General features: G+C 48.2%; 2 protein-coding genes across 4 annotated transcripts in view; both read left to right on the top strand.

The window, feature by feature from the left end:
• Positions 1-98: 98 nt before the first annotated feature.
• wnt16 (wingless-type MMTV integration site family, member 16) lies at positions 99-11,263 on the top strand. 2 transcript variants are annotated; one of them, XM_032588758.1, is made up of 4 exons: positions 99-505; positions 1,000-1,205; positions 8,067-8,395; positions 9,869-11,263. In XM_032588758.1, the coding sequence occupies exons 1-4, from the start codon at positions 414-416 to the stop codon at positions 10,322-10,324; spliced, it is 1,083 nt and encodes a 360-aa protein (XP_032444649.1). In that variant the 5' UTR covers positions 99-413; the 3' UTR covers positions 10,325-11,263. The 2 variants fall into 2 exon arrangements, with proteins under 2 accessions (XP_032444649.1, XP_032444650.1); XM_032588759.1 differs by having other exon boundaries at positions 8,100-8,395.
• A 5,237-nt stretch (positions 11,264-16,500) lies between these two features.
• Positions 16,501-22,029, top strand: part of stab2 (stabilin 2) — a 28,439-nt gene continuing 22,910 nt past the window's right edge. The window contains exons 1-19 of one of the 2 annotated variants that reach the window (XM_032588747.1): positions 16,501-16,806; positions 16,885-16,980; positions 17,062-17,184; positions 17,529-17,725; positions 18,351-18,478; positions 18,564-18,697; positions 18,853-18,932; positions 19,011-19,160; positions 19,447-19,590; positions 19,663-19,725; positions 20,180-20,296; positions 20,366-20,419; positions 20,492-20,572; positions 20,714-20,866; positions 20,986-21,045; positions 21,145-21,246; positions 21,325-21,411; positions 21,488-21,599; positions 21,680-21,860. In XM_032588747.1, the coding sequence (XP_032444638.1) occupies positions 17,109-17,184; positions 17,529-17,725; positions 18,351-18,478; positions 18,564-18,697; positions 18,853-18,932; positions 19,011-19,160; positions 19,447-19,590; positions 19,663-19,725; positions 20,180-20,296; positions 20,366-20,419; positions 20,492-20,572; positions 20,714-20,866; positions 20,986-21,045; positions 21,145-21,246; positions 21,325-21,411; positions 21,488-21,599; positions 21,680-21,860 (1,919 nt within the window). In that variant the 5' untranslated portion in view covers positions 16,501-16,806; positions 16,885-16,980; positions 17,062-17,108. Of the gene's footprint in view, positions 16,807-16,884; positions 16,981-17,061; positions 17,185-17,528; positions 17,726-18,350; positions 18,479-18,563; positions 18,698-18,852; positions 18,933-19,010; positions 19,161-19,446; positions 19,591-19,662; positions 19,726-20,179; positions 20,297-20,365; positions 20,420-20,491; positions 20,573-20,713; positions 20,867-20,985; positions 21,046-21,144; positions 21,247-21,324; positions 21,412-21,487; positions 21,600-21,679; positions 21,861-22,029 lie in introns of those variants that run through there. The other variant, XM_032588748.1, reaches the window with a different exon arrangement.

The raw sequence follows: 22,029 nt of genomic DNA on the forward strand, positions 1-22,029 counted from the left end.
AATTTATTTAATCAGAACCGAACCGGCCCAGTTTCTGCAGACTCGGTTCGGTCCGGAACCGGCCAGGCCCCGGTAGGCAGAACCAGGGGTACTTTCTATGAGGTCAGGGTTGCCATGGTTACCAGAACCTCCTGGTTTCTTCCTCCGGACGTTTCGGAACCAGTGGCACTCGGTCCAGTTTCCCTCCCATCCGGTGCCAGGCGGTTCTGGAGGGTTCTGGAGAACCGGGATGTTTTCCTGCTCTGTTTGCTCCACAGCTTCAGGATCAGCCTCTGACGTCACGCCGCTGCGCTGGTCCAATCAGCAGCGTCCTGGACCGGGTCTGGGTCCGATCCGCCGCGCCTGGAACCGCAGAGGGAAGCAGCGGCGGCGGAACCGGGATGATCCGCAGAACCGGGCGGTTCTGGTGAGGGATGGAGACCCGGAGTTCTGGAGTCCGACCCATGTTCGGTCTGGTTCTGCTGCTGGTCTGGGTCAGCCCGCCGAGCTGCCGGGCCAGCTGGATGTGAGTACCGAACCGGATCAAGCAGCACCGCAGCTCTGTCCGAACTTTTTATCAGCACCAGAACCCGGTCTGAGGTCCAGTTTTATCCAACTAACCAGAACCGCTACTGGTTTCGGTTCCACCTGTCCGGATGGGTCCGGCTGAGCCCATCTCTGTGGTTCCGAGTGAACCTGGTCCCCGACCAGACCGAACTGTTCGGAACCAGATGGGTTTGCGCGATTCTCACAAGAATAATCCGAACCGGACTTTTAGCTGAGGAGAACCTTTCTCGGACCGGTTCGGATTGAGTTCAATCTGGAGAACAGAACCGAGGTTCCGATCAGATCCACTGTGCGTTTTTAGATGGTAAACTCTCGCGGTTCTGATCTTCTGGACCGGGTCGGTTAGACTCAGCTGCTTCATGTCAGAATTAAACAGACGTGGTTCCGTTGATCAGAACCCGTCCGAACCGAGCCTGCAGCCTCTGAGCGCTAACTGGCCGCTGCCCTCCACAGGTGGCTGGGCGTGACGTCCGGCGGTGACCCGGTTCTGAGCGGCCGGCAGCGGGCCGTGTGCCGCGGGAAGCCCTTCCTGCTGCCCGGCGTGCGGGACGGAGCCCGGCTGGCCGTGGCGGAGTGTCGGAACCAGTTCCGACTGGAGCGCTGGAACTGCTCCACGACCCGGAACCCTGCGGCCGTGTTCGGCCACGAACTGACGAGCGGTGAGTTCTGCTGCACGGTTCTGCAGCTCCTAACTGGACTCTGTGTGTTTTAGTTCTGGTTCCAGGCGGTCAGACCCAACATCCAGAACCAAAGGTTCTACAGAATTCAGCATGTTTTCCTGGTCCCGTTTAGTTAAAGTCCTGCTGGTTCCGACGCGCAGCAGGTTAGAAACTAATTGTTTAGTTCTGGTTCTGACGGGTCCACATGGTACCGAACCAGCAGCTGCATGAAGCGTCTGACTAGGCCCAGTCTGCCCCCTAGAGGCCAAACGGAGGAGCTGCATGTTTATTACCGGAACATCCTGGATTATATCCGATTAAATCTCTGAGTTTTTCTTCTTTTTTTTTTTTTTTTTTTTTTTTTAACTTTATTGATTCTCAAGAAAGTATCACTTACATAAACTTAGGTCTCTACATCACAGGATTACCGTTAACATTTGTAATAAGGTAGACATGTAGAGCATTGCATAATAACAGACAAAACATAAATGCAACTTCACTTCCTTGAGAAAGATTATAAGGCAAGGAATAAAGAGTGGAAGAAGAAACCAAAAAGACAGAAAAGAAGCAAGTCAGAAATGTAAAGAGCAAACCTGAAAAAAAAACAAAACAAATGAAAAACATAGTATAAAATAATTATGAAGTTTGGTTGTCATAGGAGAGTGGATTGTCAAGGGCATTTAATTTAGTTTGGTCTCTAAAAAGTGAAATCAGATCTTTTAAGTTTTACATAATCTACCCAAATCTGCCACCGCTGACAGAATTGTTCAGTCCTGTGATTGAGAGAGGCTGTTATTTTTTCCATTTTATATATGTTAAATGTTATGTCAATCCAGTCGTCTAAAATTGGTTTGCCTTGTGATAACCATTTTCTTGTAATGTTGCTATTAATAAAATAGTCATTAAATATTTATGTCTTTTTGAAGCTTCTTGAGGAATTATGCCAAAATACATAAGCTTGATCTCAAAAGGGATGTTCTGCTTGAAAATATCTTGTAAGACACTATTTATCTCTTTCCAGTAATCTTTATGATTGGGCAGTCCCAGAAGACATGATAATGGTTTGCGTTTTGATTTCTACATTTTCTCCAACATGCAGGAGGATTTCCATCATAGTGGCGTTTCTGAGCAGGTGTGGTAAAGAATCTTATCAGATTTTTCCATCCAAATTCTTGCCATTGTAGAGATTTATTATATGTCCATTGGTATCTCCACATTATTGTCCATTCCTCCTCCGTTATTGTTAAATTGCCCTCTTTTTCCCATCTTTCTTTGATATGTAGGGTTGAATTGTTTTTGAGATCTATTAGGTTTTTATAGATAAGTGAAATTATTTTCCCTTTAATTTTTGATTTATAGGCATTTATAAAAATTTCCATTAGGTTTATATTCTTGTCAATAATTGGCCTAATTTTTGAGTTAACAAAATTTCTTATTTGTAAATATCGATAAAAGTCCTGTTTGTTCAATGAATATTTTCCCTTGAGTGTTTCAAAATCACTTAAGATTTTGTTGTTCATTATTGTGCACAGAGCAGTGATTCCCTTGGATGTCCAGTCCTTAAACCTGGTGTCCAGTTTGTTTGGTGGGAAGTCTGAGTCATATGCAATCCATTTTATTATTGCCAGGTCGTTCTCTAGTGCATTTTTTTAACGATAGTTTTCCACACTCTAAGGGTTGTTTTCATCCACTGGTTATCTATATTATTTATAAAACTTTGTAGATTTGCATCAGCCAGAATTGCCTGTACAGGAATGGGTGTCGCCTTTGTTTCAATTGTTTTCCATTGAGCATTATGTGTTGGTCGCACCAGTATATCAGTGTTCTTGCTTGTGCTGCTAAATAATAATCTTTGAGGGAAGGTAACCCCCAACCTCCCATTTTCTTTTCCAGTTGTAAGACCTTATATCCAATTCTAGGTCTTTTACCTTGCCAAATGTATCTTGATATTAGTTTGTCCCATTCATTAAAATTTTTTTGATTTATTTCAATTGGTAAAGTTTGGAATAAATATAACATCCATCCATCCATCCATCCATCTTCTTCCGCTTATCCGGGGTCGGGTCGCGGGGGTAGCAGCTTCAGAAGGGAGGCCCAGACTTCCCTCTCCCCGGCCACTTCTTCCAGCTCTTCCGGGGGAATCCCGAGGCGTTCCCAGGCCAGCCGAGAGACATAGTCCCTCCAGCGTGTCCTGGGTCTTCCCCGGGGCCTCCTCCCGGTGGGACGTGCCCGGAACACCTCACCAGGGAGGCGTCCAGGAGGCATCCTGACCAGATGCTCCTCAACTGGCTCCTCTCGATGTGAAGGAGCAGCGGCTCTACTCTGAGTCCCTCCCGGATGACTGAGCTTCTCACCCTATCTCTAAGGGAGAGCCCAGCCACCCTACGGAGAAAACCCATTTCGGCCGCTTGTATCCGCGATCTCGTTCTTTCGATCATGACCCAAAGCTCATGACCATAGATGAGGGTGGGAACGTAGACCGACCGGTAAATCGAGAGCTTCGCTTTATGGCTCAGCTCTCTCTTCACCACGACGGACCGGTACAGCGCCCGCTTGACGGCAGACGCTGCGCCAATCCGCCTGTCGATCTCCCGCTCCCTTCTTCCCCCATTCGTGAACAAGATCCCGAGATACTTGAACTCCTCCACCTGGGGCAGGACACCCCCCCTGACCCGGAAAAGGCATTCTACCATTTTCCGGCTCAAGACCATGGCCTCGGATTTGGAGGCACTGATCTTCATCCCGGCCGCTTCACACTCGGCTGCGAACCGCTCCAGCGAGAGCTGCAGATCATGACCTGATGAGGCCAGTAGGACCACATCGTCTGCAAAAAGCAGAGATGAGATCCTAAGGCCACCAAATCGGATCCCCTCAACACCTTGGCTGCGCCTAGAAATTCTGTCCATGAAAGTAATGAACAGAATCGGTGACAAAGGGCAGCCCTGGCGGAGTCCAACTCTCACCGGAAATGAGCCCGACTTACTCAGGCTCATAAAACAATATAGTTGTAACAGTGTAAACACATTGCAATATACATGAAAGCAAAAAAAAAAAGGTGACAAATTAAAATGTAGGGTAAGTCAATGAGTAAGAACTAAAAAAAAAATAAAAAATCCTGAAAACCCGGACCAGACTCTGACACCGGTCATACAGGGACCTGACAGCCCGTATCAAAGGGCCCAGTACCCCATACTCCCGGAGAACCCCCCACAGGGCTCCCCGAGGGACACGGTCGAACGCCTTCTCCAAGTCCACAAAACACATGTAGACTGGTTGGGCGAACTCCCATGCACCCTCCAGGGCCCTGCCGAGGGTGTAGAGCTGGTCCAGTGTTCCACGACCAGGACAAAAACCACACTGCTCTTCCTGAATCCGAGGTTCGACTATCCGACGGACCCTCCTCTCCAGGACCCCTGAATAGACCTTGCCAGGGAGGCTTAAGAGTGTGACCCCTCTATAATTAGAGCACACCCTCCGGTCCCCCTTTTTGAACAGGGGGACCACCACCCCGGTCTGCCAATCTAGGGGAACTGCCCCCGATGTCCATGCAATATTGCAGAGTCGCGTCAGCCAACACAACCCTACAACATCCAGAGCCTTAAGGAACTCCGGGCGGATCTCATCCACCCCCGGAGCCTTGCCACCGAGGAGCTTCTTAACCACCTCAGCGACCTCGTCCCCAGAGATTGGAGAGCCCAACCCAGAGTCCCCAGGCTCAGCTTCTTCAATGGAAGGTATGTTGGTGGGATTGAGGAGGTCTTCGAAGTACTCTGCCCACCGGCCCACAACGTCCCGAGTAGAGGTCAGCAGCACACCATCCCCACTATAAACAGTGTTGGTGCTGCACTGCTTCCCCCCCCGAGACGCCGGATGGTGGACCAGAATCGCCTCGAAGCCGTACGGAAGTCTTTCTCCATGGCCTCTCCAAACTCCTCCCACACCCGAGTTTTTGCCTCAGCAACCACCCGAGCCGCATGCCGCTTCGCCTGCCGGTACCCATCAGCTGCTTCCGGAGTCCCACAGGCCAAAAAGGCCCGGTAGGACTCTTTCTTCAGCCTGATGGCAACCCTCACCGAAGGTGTCCACCAACGGGTTCGAGGGTTGCCGCCGCGACAGGCACCGACAACCTTGAGGCCACAGCTCCGATCGGCCGCCTCAACAATGGAGGCACGGAACACGGTCCACTCAGAGTCCATGTCCCCTACCTCCCCTGGGACGTGTTCGAAGTTTTGCCGGAGATGGGAGTTAAAGCTCCGTCTCACAGGGGATCCCGCCAGATGTTCCCAGCAGACCCTCACAACACGTTTGGGCCTGCCAGGCCTGACCGGCTTCCTCCCCCACCACCGGAGCCAACTCACCACCAGGTAGTGGTCAGTGGACAGCTCCGCACCTCTCTTCACCCGAATGTCCAAGACATACGGCCGCAGATCCGATGAAACGATGACAAAGTCGATCATCGAACTGCGGCCTAGGGTGTACTGGTGCTAAGTGCACATATGGACACCCTTATGCCTGAACATGGTGTTCGTTATGGACAATCCATGACGAGCACAGAAGTCCAACAACAGAACACCGCTCGAGTTCAGGTCGGGCGGGCCGTTCCTCCCAACCACGCCCCTCCAGGTCTCACTGTCATTGCCCACGTGAGCGTTGAAGTCCCCCAGCAGAACAAGGGAGTCCCCAGGAGGAGCACTCTCCAGTACCCCCTCTAAGGACTCCAAAAAGGGTGGGTAATCTGAACTGTCGTTCGGCCTGTATGCACAAACTACAGTCAGGACCCGTCCCCCCACCCGTAGGCGGAGGGAGGCTACCCTCTCGTTCACCGGAGTAAACCCCAACGTACAGGTGCCGAGATGGGGAGCAACAAGTATGCCCACTCCTGCCCGACGCCTCTCACCTTGGGCAACTCCAGAGTGGAAGTATGTCCAGCCCTCTCAAGGAGGCTGGTTCCAGAACCAGAGCCATGCGTCGAGGTGAGACCGACTATTTCTAGCCGGAACCTCTCGACCTCACACACTAGCTCCGGCTCCTTCCCCACCAGAGAGGTGACATTCCACGTCCCAAGAGCCAGCTTCTGCAACCGAGGATCGGACTGCCAGGGTCCCCTCCCTCTGCTGCCACCCATCCCACACTGCACCGGACCCCTTTGGCCCCTCTCACGGGTGGTGGGCCCATGGGAGGGGGGACCCACGTTTCCTCTTCGGGCTGAGCCCGGCCGGGCTCCATGGGTAAAAGCCCGGCCACCAGGCGCTCGCCATCGTGCCCCCCCTCCAGGCCTGGCTCCAGAGTGGGGCCCCGGTGACCCGCGTCCGGGCAAGGGAACGCCAAGTCCAATGTTTTTATTCATCATTGGGGTCTTCGGGCTGCGCTTTGTCTGGTCCCTCACCTAGGACCTGTCTGCCTTGGGTGACCCTACCAGGGGCATGAAGCCCCAGACAGCATAGTTCCTAGGATCATTGGGGCACTCAAACCCCCCCACCACGATAAGGTGGCAGCCCAAGGAGAGGATTGGGCTGCCACCTAAATATAACAGTCTGGGTAATATGTTCATCTTAATTGAATCAATTCTTGAGCTAAAACTTAGAAAAGGAGTGAGATTCCATTTTGTGATATCCTCTTTAATTCTTTTTTGCATGGGGACATAATTATATTCAAATAGTTTTTCGAGGTCCTTTGGTATAGTGATGCCTAGATATTTAAAATGGTCAGTGTGCCAAACTAAGGGGTACCTGTTTTGGATTTCCTGCGGTGGAGTATAGTTATAAGCCGGCATCTGAGTTTTGTTAATATTAATTTTGTACCCTGATAATTGACCGAATTGTTTGAATAATTGCAGCAAAACTGGGAGAGAGTGGGTTGGTTGTTCCACATAAATTAATATATCGTCTGCATAACAAGCCAATTTATGTTCTATCCCTTTCATAATTATTCCTTTAATATCCTTATTTTGTCTTATCGATTGGGCTAGTGGTTCTAAATATAATGCAAAAAGTAACGGTGACCACGCACACCCTTGTCTAGACCCTCTTTCTAAAGTAATTCTGTCTGATAAATGTCCATTAACTTTAATTCTCGCTGTGGGATTATTATATAACGCCTGTATTGTTTTTATTATTGTATTATGTAGTCCAAATTTATGTAAAACCCTGAAGAGAAAATTCCAGTCAACTGAATCGAATGCTTTTTCCGCATCTATACTGATAACAATAGCTTCAAGTTTACTTTTTTGTATGTGATCTATAATATGTAGTGTCCTTCTTATATTATCCTGTGTTTGACGTTGTCGTATGAAACCAGTTTGATCGTAATGTATTAGGGAAGGGAGAAATTCTTCCAGTCGTCTGGCCATTATAGGAGTAAAAAGTCGATAATCAATATTTAAAACAGATATTGGTCGGTATGATCCGCAATCCAGTTTATCTTTACCTTCTTTATGTATTACTGAGATTATTGCCTCCTTCCAGCTCGGTGGTGTTTGAGCTTTTTTCAGAATCCAATTTAATGAAGGGAGGAGGATTGGAATCAACTCTTTCTGAAATTCCTTATAAAATTCTGCTGTGTATCCATCTGACCCAGGCGATTTACATGGTTTTAATCTACTTATTGTGTTTTTTAATTCTTTTTCTGTAATGTCTGATGTCATTTTTCTATTCTGTCCTTCGTAGTAGTTCTAGTGAGTTCAAATATTCATCAATTTGTTCTATAGTTCCTCCAGAGATTTTTGAGTATAAGGTTTTGTAAAATATTTCAAAAGCTTCCTGGATGTCAATCTCTGAGTTTTTCCTTCAGCAGGGAGGAGCCAGGAGGTCAAAGGTTACCTGGAATTCTGACTGGTAGGGATCATGTGTCCTTTGGTTGCAGAGGAAGTGATGTCAGAACGTCTCCATCCCGCAGGAACCAAGGAGACGGCGTTCATCTACGCGGTGATGGCGGCGGGTCTGGTCCACTCCATCACCCGGTCCTGCAGCCAGGGCAACATGACGGAGTGCGGCTGCGACGCCCGGCTGCGCGGCGGCGGCACGGCGGCGGAGGAGGAGGGCTGGCACTGGGGCGGCTGCTCGGACCACATCCGGTTCGGAACCTGGTTCAGCCGGAGGTTCATGGACGTCTCGGAGAAGAACTCGTCAATGGACCGAGTCGGGTTCACGCTCGGCACCATGAACCAGCACAACGCCGAAGCCGGACGGCAGGTGAGGGCATCCTGACCTTTGACCTCAGTAGACCCCTTCAGAGAAAAACCCGCTCTGCTGCGAGAATCGGTCGGAGCGGGTCCGGTTTACAAGATCAGGGAGGAACCGAGCCAGCAGCTGCTCAGAATGTTCCTGTAAGGTTTTTCCACCAAAGTGGGTGAAGATCCGTTTTCCAGAACCAGAACCGGGCAGCAGCTCCGGTCAGGGAAGATTTTCTGAGCCGGAGATCCAGGAATGTTCTCCCTAAAGCTGAAAGTCTTTTATTCACCACGAGATTGTGATTGACAGCGCTAAAACTCTCCTGTCTCTGATTGGTTGTTTCTAGAGAGAACTGGGAGAAAGCAGAGGAAATAGATTTTTCACAGATTATCTCTCATACCGTACTGTCACAACATAACGACAGTTTTAACAAATATATCAAAAATATTTTATAAAAGTGACATAGTGCAGCTTTAATTTGACTAGGAGAGGAGAGAGGACGGGTCAGGAGGTCAGAGCTGCTGCTGACTGACTCACCTGTTGTTAAGAGGTAAAAGGTTCAAGTTCAATATATGAATATGTTGATAATTTCTTTCCTTAATTCATTAAATGTTAGTGAAATGGAGGCCAACAGTCTGTAGCTAAGCTAACTATGCTAAATGGTTGATAATCTCAGTTTACTCACCTCTCAGAGAAAAACTGGATTATAAACTCACACTTTTACCTTTTTCTCTTTGTCTCTCTATTTTATTAAATTTTTTGGAAAACCTAACTTTATTATTTTTCTTAGCAGCATAGTAACAGCCAGTGGTTCTTGTTTTCCACTGTGTGCTGCTGAACATGGTCCAGCAGGAAGGAACCATTTCCTGCAGGTCCAGGAGGTTCAGGTGAAGGTCTGGGAGGGGCAACATTTCATTTTTACTGCTAAAAACTATTTTAGAAAACACAATATGATTAATTTCTAATTGACAGGGCCCCTTTTTTAAATTTCTATGAACAAAAACTAAATAAAGTGTGGAGGGCCCCCTGTTAGTCAGGGGCCCTTAGATTGTCCTAACTTTCCCCCTGACCACGTTACACGTAGCTGGTTCTCATCCACTTAAGGCTTTGGTACCGGATGGTTCCTCTGGAGGTGAAAGACCAGACCTCACCTTACATCACTTCCTTCAGCAGGACTGTTTGGATCTCCAGCTTCTGCTCTCAGTTCTGCATCGGTCCAGCTTCACTGGTCCAGATCCAAACTTCAACTTCTCCTCTGAAAGGGACTTCCTGGAACTCTGAAACCTTAGTTGTTCTGATGTGACTGAAATGTGCTCTGCAGGAACCATCCACCTGAGTAGCTGCTGGTTGGTAGAACTCCTCCCTGATCCTCCAGAATAAGGTCAGGATCCGACCATCCAGTGCAGGTCCAGCTGTCAGCGGGCAGGCAGGTTCTGACTTCCTCCTTCCCCACCCGGAACCCATCTCCAGCCCAGTGTCTCTGTCTTCCTGCAGGCCATCGAGACGACCATGTCCACAGACTGTCGCTGCCACGGTATTTCTGGTTCCTGCGCAGTGAAGACCTGCTGGAGGTCCATGGCGCCGTTCCAGCGTGTCGGCGCCTTCCTGAAGGAGCGATACGAGCGCAGCGTCCAGGTGTCGGACCGGGCCAGGAGGAAGACCAGAAAAAAGGACCAGCGCCATCTTGTGGACAAAAACGAACTCATCTACCTGAACAAGTCTCCAAACTACTGCCTGGAGGACAGGCGGCGCGGCATCGCCGGCACCAGGGGGCGCCGCTGCAACCGGACCTCCACCGCCCCGGATGGCTGCAACCTGCTTTGCTGCGGCAGAGGCTACAACACTCATGTGGTGAGGAACATCCAGCGCTGCGAGTGCAAATTTGTCTGGTGCTGCTACGTCCACTGCAGACGCTGCGAGAGCATGAACGACATGCACACCTGTAAATAAGTCCACACCTGGAAGGGAAGAGAAGACAGTCCTGCGTGGATGGAGGTTCTGATCAGATCAGGATCTGGATGAAACAGCTGCAGGTCACTGCTGGAGCCTGGAGGAAGCCTGGAAGCAGCCTCCAGGCAGGACTTGGTCTTCCTCCAGGTCTTCTCTGCGGGACGTGTCCACCTGGAGAAGAACCTGAGACCCAACATGGACACGTTTTCATTTGCAGCTGATGTAGTAGAACCTTTAAAACCAGGGATGTGTCGATACCGTGTTCCTTCAAACCCAGTACAAGTTAAACGTACATGCCAGTACTTTCTGATGCCAGATAATGAGTACCAGGTAGTACCAGGTACTCATTAGTACTGGGTACTAATGAGTACTTACACACCAATACGCATAACACAACCAGTTTGAGAACATTTTGTTTTCATTCAGTACATTTAACTACAACAGAACTACAAGGTCAGAGTATTTTAACTGTAGGACTACTCTACAGTATTTTACCGACCAGAACCAACAGAACCACACTCGTTCAGTCCTCCCACTTTTCAACTGTGTCGTCAAACATGTAGAGGGTGAATCCAGAAACGGTTGTTTTCGACGGATAGAGATTTTACTCTCAAAAGACATGTTATCAGTCTATGATGAAGCTAACGATTCGCTAATGCTGCTCTTCCAGATGTCAGCTCCTTGCTGAAAACATTCATCTTCACCAAGTCCTGAAGTTCAGGCAACTTGGTGATGGCTAGCAATCTCCTACTTTGGAGATTTTGAGAAGATCTCCAAATATCTGCAAAGTACCAAAACTGGCAATCCGATCAAACTGTTGCCTGAGAACCTGAGTTATTAATTCAGAGATTACTACAGGGTTGGTTGTTGCTGCTGTTGCAAAACTCCTTGAACTCCGTGGCTTGCTGATTTCTAACTGTTTTCTCAGATTGCTGGTGTTGAGGGTTAGGGGGTTAGGGTTAGGGTTAGATCCTCTTGGACCTCCAGACCGCTGACATGGCGCCTCGTCTACTGCTTTGCTGTCCTAGACTGCTAGCTAACTTCAGTTGGAAATAGTTCAGCCGTTGGTGGTTTTGTGGCTTCATTTGCAGCTTCTTTCCTGTAGCAAAGGATGAGAATCAATTACATATCAAATACCAAAGGCAAGTAGAACTAAACCAACATCACCATAAATGCTTCTTAGCAGATAATCAGCTAACAATGGAGTTTATCTGTAAACTGAGCTGAAGCAAGTTGAAATTATTAGTTTAACTAACAAAACATTTCATAACATTCTACTCATAATTAACACATGAACTTACAGAAGAATGTGTTTGGACAGCCAGTCACCGTGAGTCCAGCCTGAAAATCAAACAATGTCCAGTAGGTGGCAGTAAAGCTCAACTTGTGATTCAAAATAAAACCAAACAAAAGATTCTGATGGAGCCAGAGGTCCGGTCCGGTCCCGTCCCGTCCTGTCCCGCCCTCGTTCCTCCTTCAGATGCCGTTCATGTTGAAGGTTAAAGGTCGCAGTGTGTCCCACATTCTCCACATCCGCACTTTTACGGACTTCGGCGAAGTGTATTACCCACAATTCATTGCTGCATGTGACGTTTTGAGTTAAAAGGCGGATTTGTGGTAATGTTTTGTTTTCTCCGTCTTTATAGAAAATTCAAAGAAAATATTATGACAAGGCACATTAATAATAAAAAGTTAAATTAATAAACTGAGCAGAAAAAATAAGAAATAAAAAGAATAATCACAAACTGAGGAAAGTAAAAGAAAATGTCACAAATGAAGACCAATTTCAAATCCTACATTAAGATATTAACATATTGGAATAAAAATTGGGCTTTTATGATGTTGCAACGTTTAAGCACTCTCTCAAATAAAATAATTTCCCTATCAAATGGAGGTGATTTTTTAGAAAGCAGCAATTGTGAATAAAATTTAGGATTAAATGCATCATAATTTATCCTCATCTCCTGTTAATAGGCCCAATTTTATTAAATTAAACTTAAAGATGGATTAGATTTATTGTACAATAACCACTTTTGAAAACTTTCTAAAAACTTTAATGAAGTCGCAATTGAAAAAAATGTAAAGTTTATTATCTCAAAATCTCAGTCACAAAACGCAGGAACTGATATTTATTTTGAATTTCTTTTGCAGAAAGTTATTACGGGGAAAACTTTCTGCATAATTATGAAATTAATATCAAGTTTTTTGTGGGAGTGGAATAGAAAGCTGCTTGGTTTTATTATGATTTTTAAACAAATATTTTCTTCTCAGACTAGATTAGCAGAAAACTGATGAATTTATTGTTACACTTTTGGTTCATAAAGCCACAACATTCATAGTTTCTTTTAAAAAGTTCATTTTAGTTCCATTAGTCTTTTAATTTTTCAAATGTAGCGTCAGACATTTTTATTATATTTTAGATATGCCATGTGTTTGTCCTGAACTTGATCTTTGTTATTAGCTCCACTTTATACCAGACTAATGTTTAGCTGCATAAAACGGATGATTTTATGGGTAAAAATACGTTCTCTATTAGCAAATAGACTGATAAATAAAATATTACATTTTAATGTGCTTTTTTTTTTGCCATCTTGGAAATATGAAATAAGTTCACAGAGCGATCTGTCTGTTGCAAAAAATAGAATAAAATCAGTTTTCAAAAGTAAAGTATGGAAATAATTTTTGTTTCGCTGAACATGAGAGGTTATATTTATATTGAATTTTCTGTATTCAACAAGTCACAACAGAACAAATATCTCCAACAGAAATATCTTTAAAATCTGTTCAGTTGTAGGTTTTAGCAGCAGGATGCTAAGCAGGGACCAGTCGGCCATTTTGGATGTGAAGTTACGACCAGAGGCCGTTCTGTCCCAACCCTGACCCCTGACCCCTGATGTGACTTGGACTGAGTCCACACTTCATAGGGGGCACTGAGCTTTGGACCAGAATCTGCTGAAAGTCTCACCACTAAGCGGCTCCAGTCTCTTTGTTTTACGCAGTTTACAGATATTTTAGGGTTTATTAGCGCCACCTACAGCCTGGAGCTGCTGTCACTCTGCTATCGGCTCTTAAATTTAATGAGGTATCAGTACATATCCAGATGAGCTCAGTGTTACCTGGAACAGGTGGGAAGAATCTGTAAGTTTTGTCAATAAACTTTATTTCTATGTACAGAAACTTCCTGCTTGTTCTGGTTTGTTCAGACGAAGTGGCGGGCCGGTCCGATCTGAGCAGCTCCAGGTCTTCTTCTGTTCCGCATTGCTCCGCTCTGAGGGTGTGAAGCTGGGGTCAGAGGTCAAGCAGCAACAATGTCTGCTGTGGTCCTGAGGTATGGACCGAGCCCAGCAGAACCAGATACAAGCAGCTGGGATGATGAGGTCTCTGGGTGTTTCGGTTTTCGGGGGAATCGAGATCCAGGGGAATTCTGGGAAAATAGTCGGATATGATCTACTGAGGAGAACAAGGACCAACCTGACTTCAGAACCAAAGAAACCTTCAGATGTTCTGGGTCAGAACTTTTATCTTTTCTATTTTATCTGCGTTGCTTTTCATTTGTTGTTGTGAGTTTAGCTTTGTCACTTTATTTTTGTTTTTTAAATCTTGTTTATCACCGAAGTTCAGCATTTTGTTAAAACGTTGATGATGAGAATCCAGAACCCAAACTGAGGACACCGTCTGCTCCGGGCCCCTCTGAGGACGGCTCCTGTTCCTGGGACATTGTGCACCAGGGGGACGCCGTGTCCTCACTGGGACGGCGTGTCCTGGTGTCTTGAGTCTTCTGAGTCAGCAGGAAGACGGTTATCAGCCACGGTTGATGATGGAGCAGAAAGTTTCAGGAAAACAGGATTTCCTGTTGGACTGAGGCCCAACCTGAGGCTCCTGGTGGCAGGCAGGTCCTGAACATTCACAGCAGGGTCAAAGTTCATCCCTGGACCCAGAACAGAGAGGAAACTAGAGCAGATAGGATAGCTGACAGACAGGAGGTCTCACTCTGACACAAACTGTGAGTCTGGATTTTAACCTTCGTCCAGAGGGTTCGCTGCAGTAAGAGCAGCGACATGCCGCTCCACTGTGAAGTCACTGCCAGGATCAGTTTGGTCTGAAACTGAAAGCCAGCAGGAAGTTCCTGTGTTGTTTAAAGATGCAGAATGATCCCACTTCCTCTGGGTGTTTGTGTCTAAAGCTACAGCTCAGCACTTTTCCCTGAAGGTTGGTTTTCAGGAAGCAGGAGGAGGAGGAAGCCCTGAAAAGAGCCTGTCGGACCGGGTTGGACAGCAGACCGGGTCAGAACCAGAAGAGATGGAGGTCCTGCTGAGTTTCCAGCTGCTGGTTCTGATGATGACGGCGGTCGCCTCACAGCAGGTAAGATCACCAGGAGAGGTTTTCTGATGGGAGCCTGTACTCAGCTGGAACCAATGGATCCCAGTGGATCCCAGTGGATCGGCTTTAATTTGCTGCTGGCGACTGATGTCTCTAGGTGGAATGGTTCTCTGATCTTCTGCCGCCTCCAAAATTCTTCATATCTGAGATTCATGAAATTATTTTCATCATTAAATATAATGTCTCTTCAGCATCCAGTCTGGTTCTTTCTGAGCCCGGTACCGACCCACTGCTGCCGCTGAGGAACCAGACCAGATGGTGGTTCTGATTTCCGATAGCCTGAGCTTCATGTTCTGGTCCAACCTGAAACAAACAGAACAGCCTAGTCAAAGGCCAGGCCTCAACTTGACTGAAATGCTGTCTGGGTCTTCAGAGAGCTGAGCAGAACCTCAAAGAAGCACCGATGGAGAGAAGAACAGGACCAGAACCACGAAGGACTGCTGGGAGGTTCTGGGCAGTCCAGTTGGATCCATTTGGTCCCATTTCTGACTCTGACAGTGTGAGATGGAGGTTCTGGGCGGATCCGATCCAGAAGATAAGCAGCAGTTAGAGCCATTAGCCTCACTTCCTGTCACTGTTTCCAGCTCCCAAGATTCCCAGTTTGTGTCGTGGTGAGGACCAGTAGAACCATCGGGCCTTCTGAACAGAACCGCGCTAGCTGCTTCCTGTTGTTAATCTGTTTGGATGTTTTGTGGCAGAAGGAGCCAGATGGAGTTTTTCCTCCAGAGCAGCTGGAGAATCCGTCATTCCATCTCCTTCCTGTTCTTGCTGGGGTTCTGAACAGGTTCTGTTTGTTTCTCCAGAACTTCTGCTCCAACTCCACGGTGCTGAGGACGCAGATGGCCTGCCACTCCTGCTCCATCTCCATGTTTGTTCTGTGTCCCACTGGATTCAGGAGAAGTCCAGAAAGCCTGGCATCGGGCTGCAAGTGAGCTGAACCTGATCGGTTCTGGTCTGGACCGGTTCTGCTGACCCAGGTTGTTCACCGTGTGGGTTCTGTGCAGGTACCAGATCCGGACCAGCAGCCTGAAGCTGGCCGTCAGCGGCTGCTCCTTCCAGTGCTTCCAGCAGGTGGAGGTGAAGAGCTGCTGCCCCGGTTACTGGGGTCCGGACTGCACGGGTCAGTACTGTTCTGCTCTGACATTATTCTGCGGGAAACTGGGTCAGTTCAGAACCTCTAGAGAGCTTTAATGGTCGACCTGATTATACCAGAGAACAGACCAGAACCAGCAGAACCTGCTAGCTCGACCCATCTGCACCCACTCCAGCACTCCAGGTGACTCCTGACCCGGTCCAGTCCGGCAGGAAGCAGATGATCCTCTAGAACCGGGATTTCCTTCCTCCATGCAGACCGTCAGCAGGACAGAGATCTGCTGACGCGGCGCCGATCCCACAAGCTGCTCTCAGACCAGCAGAACATCATCCAGAACCTGAGATCCACAAGTCCAGACAGAACCTGGACCAAAGACCAGTCCAGGTTCTGGTTCAGACCTTAGAATCCAACCAGAGAAGGGAAAGATTTCCGCTGAATGCGGTAGGGGGGGTGGTGGAGGACAGAGGAGCTGATGAAAGCTGGGACAGGAAGTGGGACAGATGGGTGAGGGGTCAGCTTCCTGTCATCCTCCATCAGCTTCCTGTGTTTGTGTTGCAGAATGTCCTGATGGGGCCGACAGACCCTGCAGTGGCAGAGGGGTCTGCTCCGATGGGCTGGGGGGGAACGGCACCTGCAGCTGCCAGGTGACACACACACACACACACACACACACCCCCACACACACACACACACACACCCACACACACACACACACACACAGATATAACTCAAGCAGAATCTGGTAAAACCCAAATTATCCTGGAGTACCAACTGAAAGACAGCTAGGTTTCTGTTGCCTCTTGAGTTTTCCTGAACTGCATTAGGACCGACCCACAGAACCTTCTGACTGACCTACAGAAGGCATCAGAACCCTTTTGGCCACATTAGTAACGCTGCAGTAGCTCAGACTTTGGGTCAAAGTTGTTTCTGGCTGCTGTCCAGGTGGGTTTTGTAGGAACGGCGTGTGAGGACTGCTCTCCTGGACGTTACGGCCCTACCTGTAGTTCAGGTACCGTCACATTCTCCCATCCTGTCCCCGGTCAGTACCGCCAGTATTCCTTACCCGCTGTTGTTGGTTCTGCCTCAGAGTGCTCCTGTGTCCACGGTCTCTGCGGTTCTGGACTAAGAGGAGACGGTCGCTGCACCTGCTTCTCTGGGTACCGAGGTCCTCGCTGTGACCAGGGTAAGTCCCTCTGCTGGACCTGCAGCACCGGGTTTCCTTCAGCCTGGACCTGTCTGTCCTGACCTGGTTCCTGTCTTCCAGAGCTTCCAGAGTGTGCGGCCCTCAGCTGCCAGCAGAACTCCCGCTGCATGGAAGAAGCTTTGACAGGACGGCTGGTGTGCCAGTGTTTGCCTGGTTATGAGAAATCAGGATCTCGGTGTTTAGGTGAGTCTAAACATGAACAGAGGAGTTCTGGACTGGCTTGGCTAGGCAGGCTCAAAGATCAGAACTGGGTGAAACTGTACCTTTGTCTGAACCCCTCTAAGAACCTGGGCCCAGTTCTCCAAAACAGAAACCAACAAACCGGGATCAACTCCCAGTTTGTGTTTCTGTGGGTCAGAACCGGGCCCAGCTCCTGATCTCCAGCAGCTCTGATGTTTTGATTGTTGTTCAGTTTAGAAATGTTTAAAAAAGGAACTCGTTCATCACCACCAGAGAACTACCCAGAACTAGAACCATCTCCTCAGGGATGGTCCTGGTCTGCTCATCGTTCCCTCTGTCCTCCACAGCCAAGAACCCGTGTCTCCGGCCGGTCTGCCATTCCTGGGCTTCCTGTGCCCACACTGGACCGGACCAGCACCACTGCACCTGCAACCAAGGCTACAGCGGTGACGGACAGGTCTGCATGCCGATCGATCCTTGTCAGACCCAAAACGGACGATGCTCTGCCAGGACCACCCGCTGCATTTATGATGGACCGGGAAAGGTAAAATTAGTCCAGAGATCCACTTCAGAGTCTGAGGGATCAGAACCAGAACCAAAAGGGATTAGATGGAAAAAGATGGGAGCAGAAAGGGAATGTAGAAGAACCGGGATGCTAACCAGGAATGGGATCAGCAGGGAGATAAAAGTGGAAAACTCTTTGCATGCAGATCAAAATCAGAGATCAGATTCAGGAACATCAGGAAATTAGCCTGAGTATGAAAAAGGATCAAATCCAGAACCTGAATCAGGTTTGATGGCATGTTCTGGATATAGAACGTCATCTGAACAAAAACACTGAGATGAAACCAGAACATCTAATCCAGAATGGGATTGTGACAAAGACCGGAAGTAATGCTAGGATCAGAACGACGCCATCTTCCTCTGGGGCAGGATCTGGAACAGGTTCAGGATCAGATTCACGTCAGGATTTAAACATGATCCGGATCAGAATTAGGGACTCGCTTGACTAAGTAACCGTCTCAGAGATGGAATCAGGGGAGGAACACAATCCAGAGCTAATTAGTTTGATGTGATTCTCCAGACTCCCAGTGGCTGTAATGCAGAGTCCAGCCTGCAGGGGGAGATGTTTGTGGGAGTATTGTTGTCGGTGTCTGGTTTCCTTCCAGTCCCACTGTGAGTGTCTACCAGACTTTGAGACGCTGGCGGACGGCAGCTGCAACCTGAAGGACGTCTGCAAACCCGACTCCTGTCACCAGAATGCCAACTGCTCCACGGTGGGACCGGGTCGGGTCCGGTCAGTCCCCTCCGCCTTGCTTTACCTCACTGTTACCTGTATGCTCTCTTGAATACACCTGAGTGTCCTGTTGCTTTGCCTCAAGGTGCGCCTGTCTCCAGGGCTACATCGGGAACGGGAAGGTTTGCTTTGGGAACATCATGGAGCGTCTCAGGGAACTGAACACACAGCCTGGGAAGGAATGGAGCGGCCAGCTGAGCAATGCCATCTCTCTGTTCGGTGATTAGAATAAAGCAACATTAAATCTGAGGGTTGGACTGTGCCTCCTGCTCCAGAAAGTCCAGCAGTTCTGGTTCCATCTTAGCTTGATCTGGACCTGATGTTCTGTTCAGAGGCAGATGTCAGCACTGATGTGGTTTGTTTTGTGTTCCCAGATTCTCTGTCTTGGCCTCTTCAGAACCTGGGTCCGTTTACGGTTTTTGTTCCAGTGAATCGAGGTTTCAAGGGAACCTCTGTGAGTTCTAGACCCGTTTAGCACAGACAGTCAGAAGAAGCAGAGTTTTCAGGCTTTTTGTTGTTCTTTTAATCACAGATACAGACTCTGACTGCAGACTCATCCAAAGCTAAGTACCTGTGTAAGATGCACCTGGTTGCTGGTTCAATGCCGTCCTCCACTCTGATGAAGACGGATGTCTTCTACACGCTGTCCGGAAAGGCAGGAGAGACGGAGATGTCTGGCAGGGTGAGAAGAAACCTAGCTGTCTTTCAGTTTTTTAAAACACAATGTTGTTTCAAGTGGTCCTGAGATATGGATCAGAACCAGAACTCTCAGGAGAAAAAGCACTTCTATGAGTCTCTAGGTAAGACTCTCATGCACAGTTTATCATCTGCATAAAATTGATCCAAAGCCTTTGCAAAGGAATAAGTAGGACACCGGACACATCATGGGAGACATGAGGAGTCCCACCCTCATTGGACCTGAATCTGATGACCCGATTAAACCAGAACCATCCTATTTCTCCTTGCAGAGCGGTCAGATCAGAATCCGTATCCATGGCAGCAGGAAGCGAGGTGAGGTCATGAAGTCGGACCTGGCAGCGTCCAACGGACTCGTCCACATCATCACAAAGCTGATGGACAGCGTCCCGGCCACCGTGGAGAGCAGGCCAGATGTGAGACCTTCTGACCCTGGTTGACTGGAGGAAATGTCGACCCCACTTTAACACTTTGATGATCTTCTACAGGAGAACTTGATGAAAATCATCTCTGACTATGGCAAATTGGAGACGTTCAAGTCCCTGCTGGAGGTGCGGTAATCAGATTACTTCTTTCACACCAGCTATCCCTTGGTTCAGACTGATGACGACTTATTTAAGGCTTTTTTTGTTCATTATGTGGTTCTAAGAACTTGTGTTGACCTGGTCTCAGAAATTTGTTCCAGTTTGGATTATCTTGGAGAATCTGCAGTAGATTTTGGTTCTCTCAGCAGAGCCCAGTAAGAAGTCTGGTCTGTAACTGGTTTAAAATTCTGGACTTCTGCTCTTGCTTCAAAAAGCAAAAGCAGGAGTCCAGTAGCCATCCACTGAAGAACTTTGGACTCTGTAGGATCTGCAGTATCTTCTGCAGGTTGGCCTTCTGTTCTGATAGTTTTGTGGGATCCAGAGAAGATCTAACCTTCTTAATCCAACTTCAGAGTAAAACAAATCAGCAAATCTTCAAGAAGCAACTGAAGATTTCAGTGAGTCTTTGCTGTGGTTACAGCAAGCTGACCTGGCCTCTGTGATGGACCTCCCTCAACCCGTCACGGTCTTCACTCCGACTACTGAAGCATTTAACGGCATGAAGGAGGGTCACCTGCAGTTCCTCCGCAGTACAGAGGTGAGTAAGAATCAAACCGTCAACTGCTCAGAGACTCTGGCTACGATCTAAATCAGTCTGAACCCTCAGGGTCGCAGCAAGCTGACAGAGTTCCTCCGGAACCACATCGTCCCGTCCACCTCGGTGAGTACCAGCTGTATGTCTGAATCCGCTCTTCTTTCCCCTCTGATCGTTGTCCTGCCTGCTGTCCTACAGCTGGAGGTCTACAACATTGTGTCCAGCCCCACCATTGTGACAATGGCCAACCAGGTCCTGATCATCAACGTAACAGAAAACGTAAGTTTGTCAAAAAGTCCATCTTTCACTTTGATGGATCCTCAGCTGAGATATCTTCCAGGTGTATCATGATTTTTTTTATTCCTGCATGCATTAAGCCTGATCTGTTTGCTGTAATGCTCCTCCTATTGGCTGATCCAGGGTCAGATTCTGGTCAACGGAGCGGCCGTTCTGGAGGCAGCCGTGGAGGCCAAGAATGGACGGCTGTACGTGATGAACGGAGTCTTGACTCCACCCTCTATCCAACCTTTGCTGCCTCACAGGTGTGACATCACAGAGACCGAGATCATCAAGGTAAGGAGCTGTTGATTTTATCGGACACATTAGGAACCGATCCAGAAACAGTGAGCTTACTGTTGTGAGGTTGATCCTTGCGACTCACATCTTATGGCTGACATCTTGTGATCCTTTAGGGTGAATGTGTCAGCTGCGCCAAGGTCCACCTGTTCCAGTGCTCATCAGGAGTCTACACAGTAAGAAGTCTCACTCTGCTGGGACCTTCTGGATTTTTATCTCTACTCTTCATATGAAAAACTAATTTTATGTGAAACTGTTATTGTTTTGGTGAACAGGGCACCTCCTACTCCGGGTGTCTTTACAACCTCTTCTCTGACGAATCCCCCATCAAGGTCCCATTCAGAGGTTGCACACCACTCTGCACCGCGAATGTAACGGTAATAGCGGCATTATGATTTTATTGATGAGAGCTAAGTCAGTAATCTGTGGTAACATTAATGTACCTGTCTGTTCAGACTCCAGCCTGCTGTAAAGGTTTCTACGGTCCAGACTGCTCTCCTTGTCCAGGTGGCTTCAACACACCCTGCTCCGGACGTGGCCAGGTAACGTTCTGCCACCAAACATCCGGAGGAACCACCGTGTTCCTCTGACTGGTCTCAGCAGATGTCTTCTGTCCAGTGTGTGGAGGGCATCAGAGGAAATGGGTCGTGTATCTGTGAACCCAACTTCAGAGGCTCTCGCTGTCAGTACTGCTCCTCCTTCAACAAATATGGTCCAAACTGTGACAGAAGTAGGTCAAGTGGACTTTGTGTTGTCCCTCAGATAGACAATAGAAATTTCCTGTGTCAAGTCTCACCTGTATGTCCACAGCTTGTCCCTGCGTCCATGGACAGTGTGACAACCGTCCAGACTCAGATGGACGATGTAAGCTGGACTCTTGTCTTCGAGGTTTCACCGGTCGGTTCTGTGAGCGACAGACATCTGTCTGTGGAGGCCTGGCCCAGTTCTGCCATGCCCACGCTGACTGTGACTTCACTGATGGGTCACCCAGGTACCTGCACGCTTTAACAGAACCGCTGAAACACAGGGCTCTGGTGGACCACGAGGTTCTGGCTTTGGTTCCTTCCTCTTCCTTATTCACCTCTGTCCTCTTGGCCTGTTGATTCAGAACTAAGGGGTCGGCTATAATATCTCCGTTTAAATAAAAGGAGATATTATTT

Source organism: Xiphophorus hellerii, chromosome 17 (genome assembly GCF_003331165.1).
Source record: "Xiphophorus hellerii strain 12219 chromosome 17, Xiphophorus_hellerii-4.1, whole genome shotgun sequence".
In the NCBI taxonomy this organism is placed as follows: domain Eukaryota; kingdom Metazoa; phylum Chordata; class Actinopteri; order Cyprinodontiformes; family Poeciliidae; genus Xiphophorus; species Xiphophorus hellerii.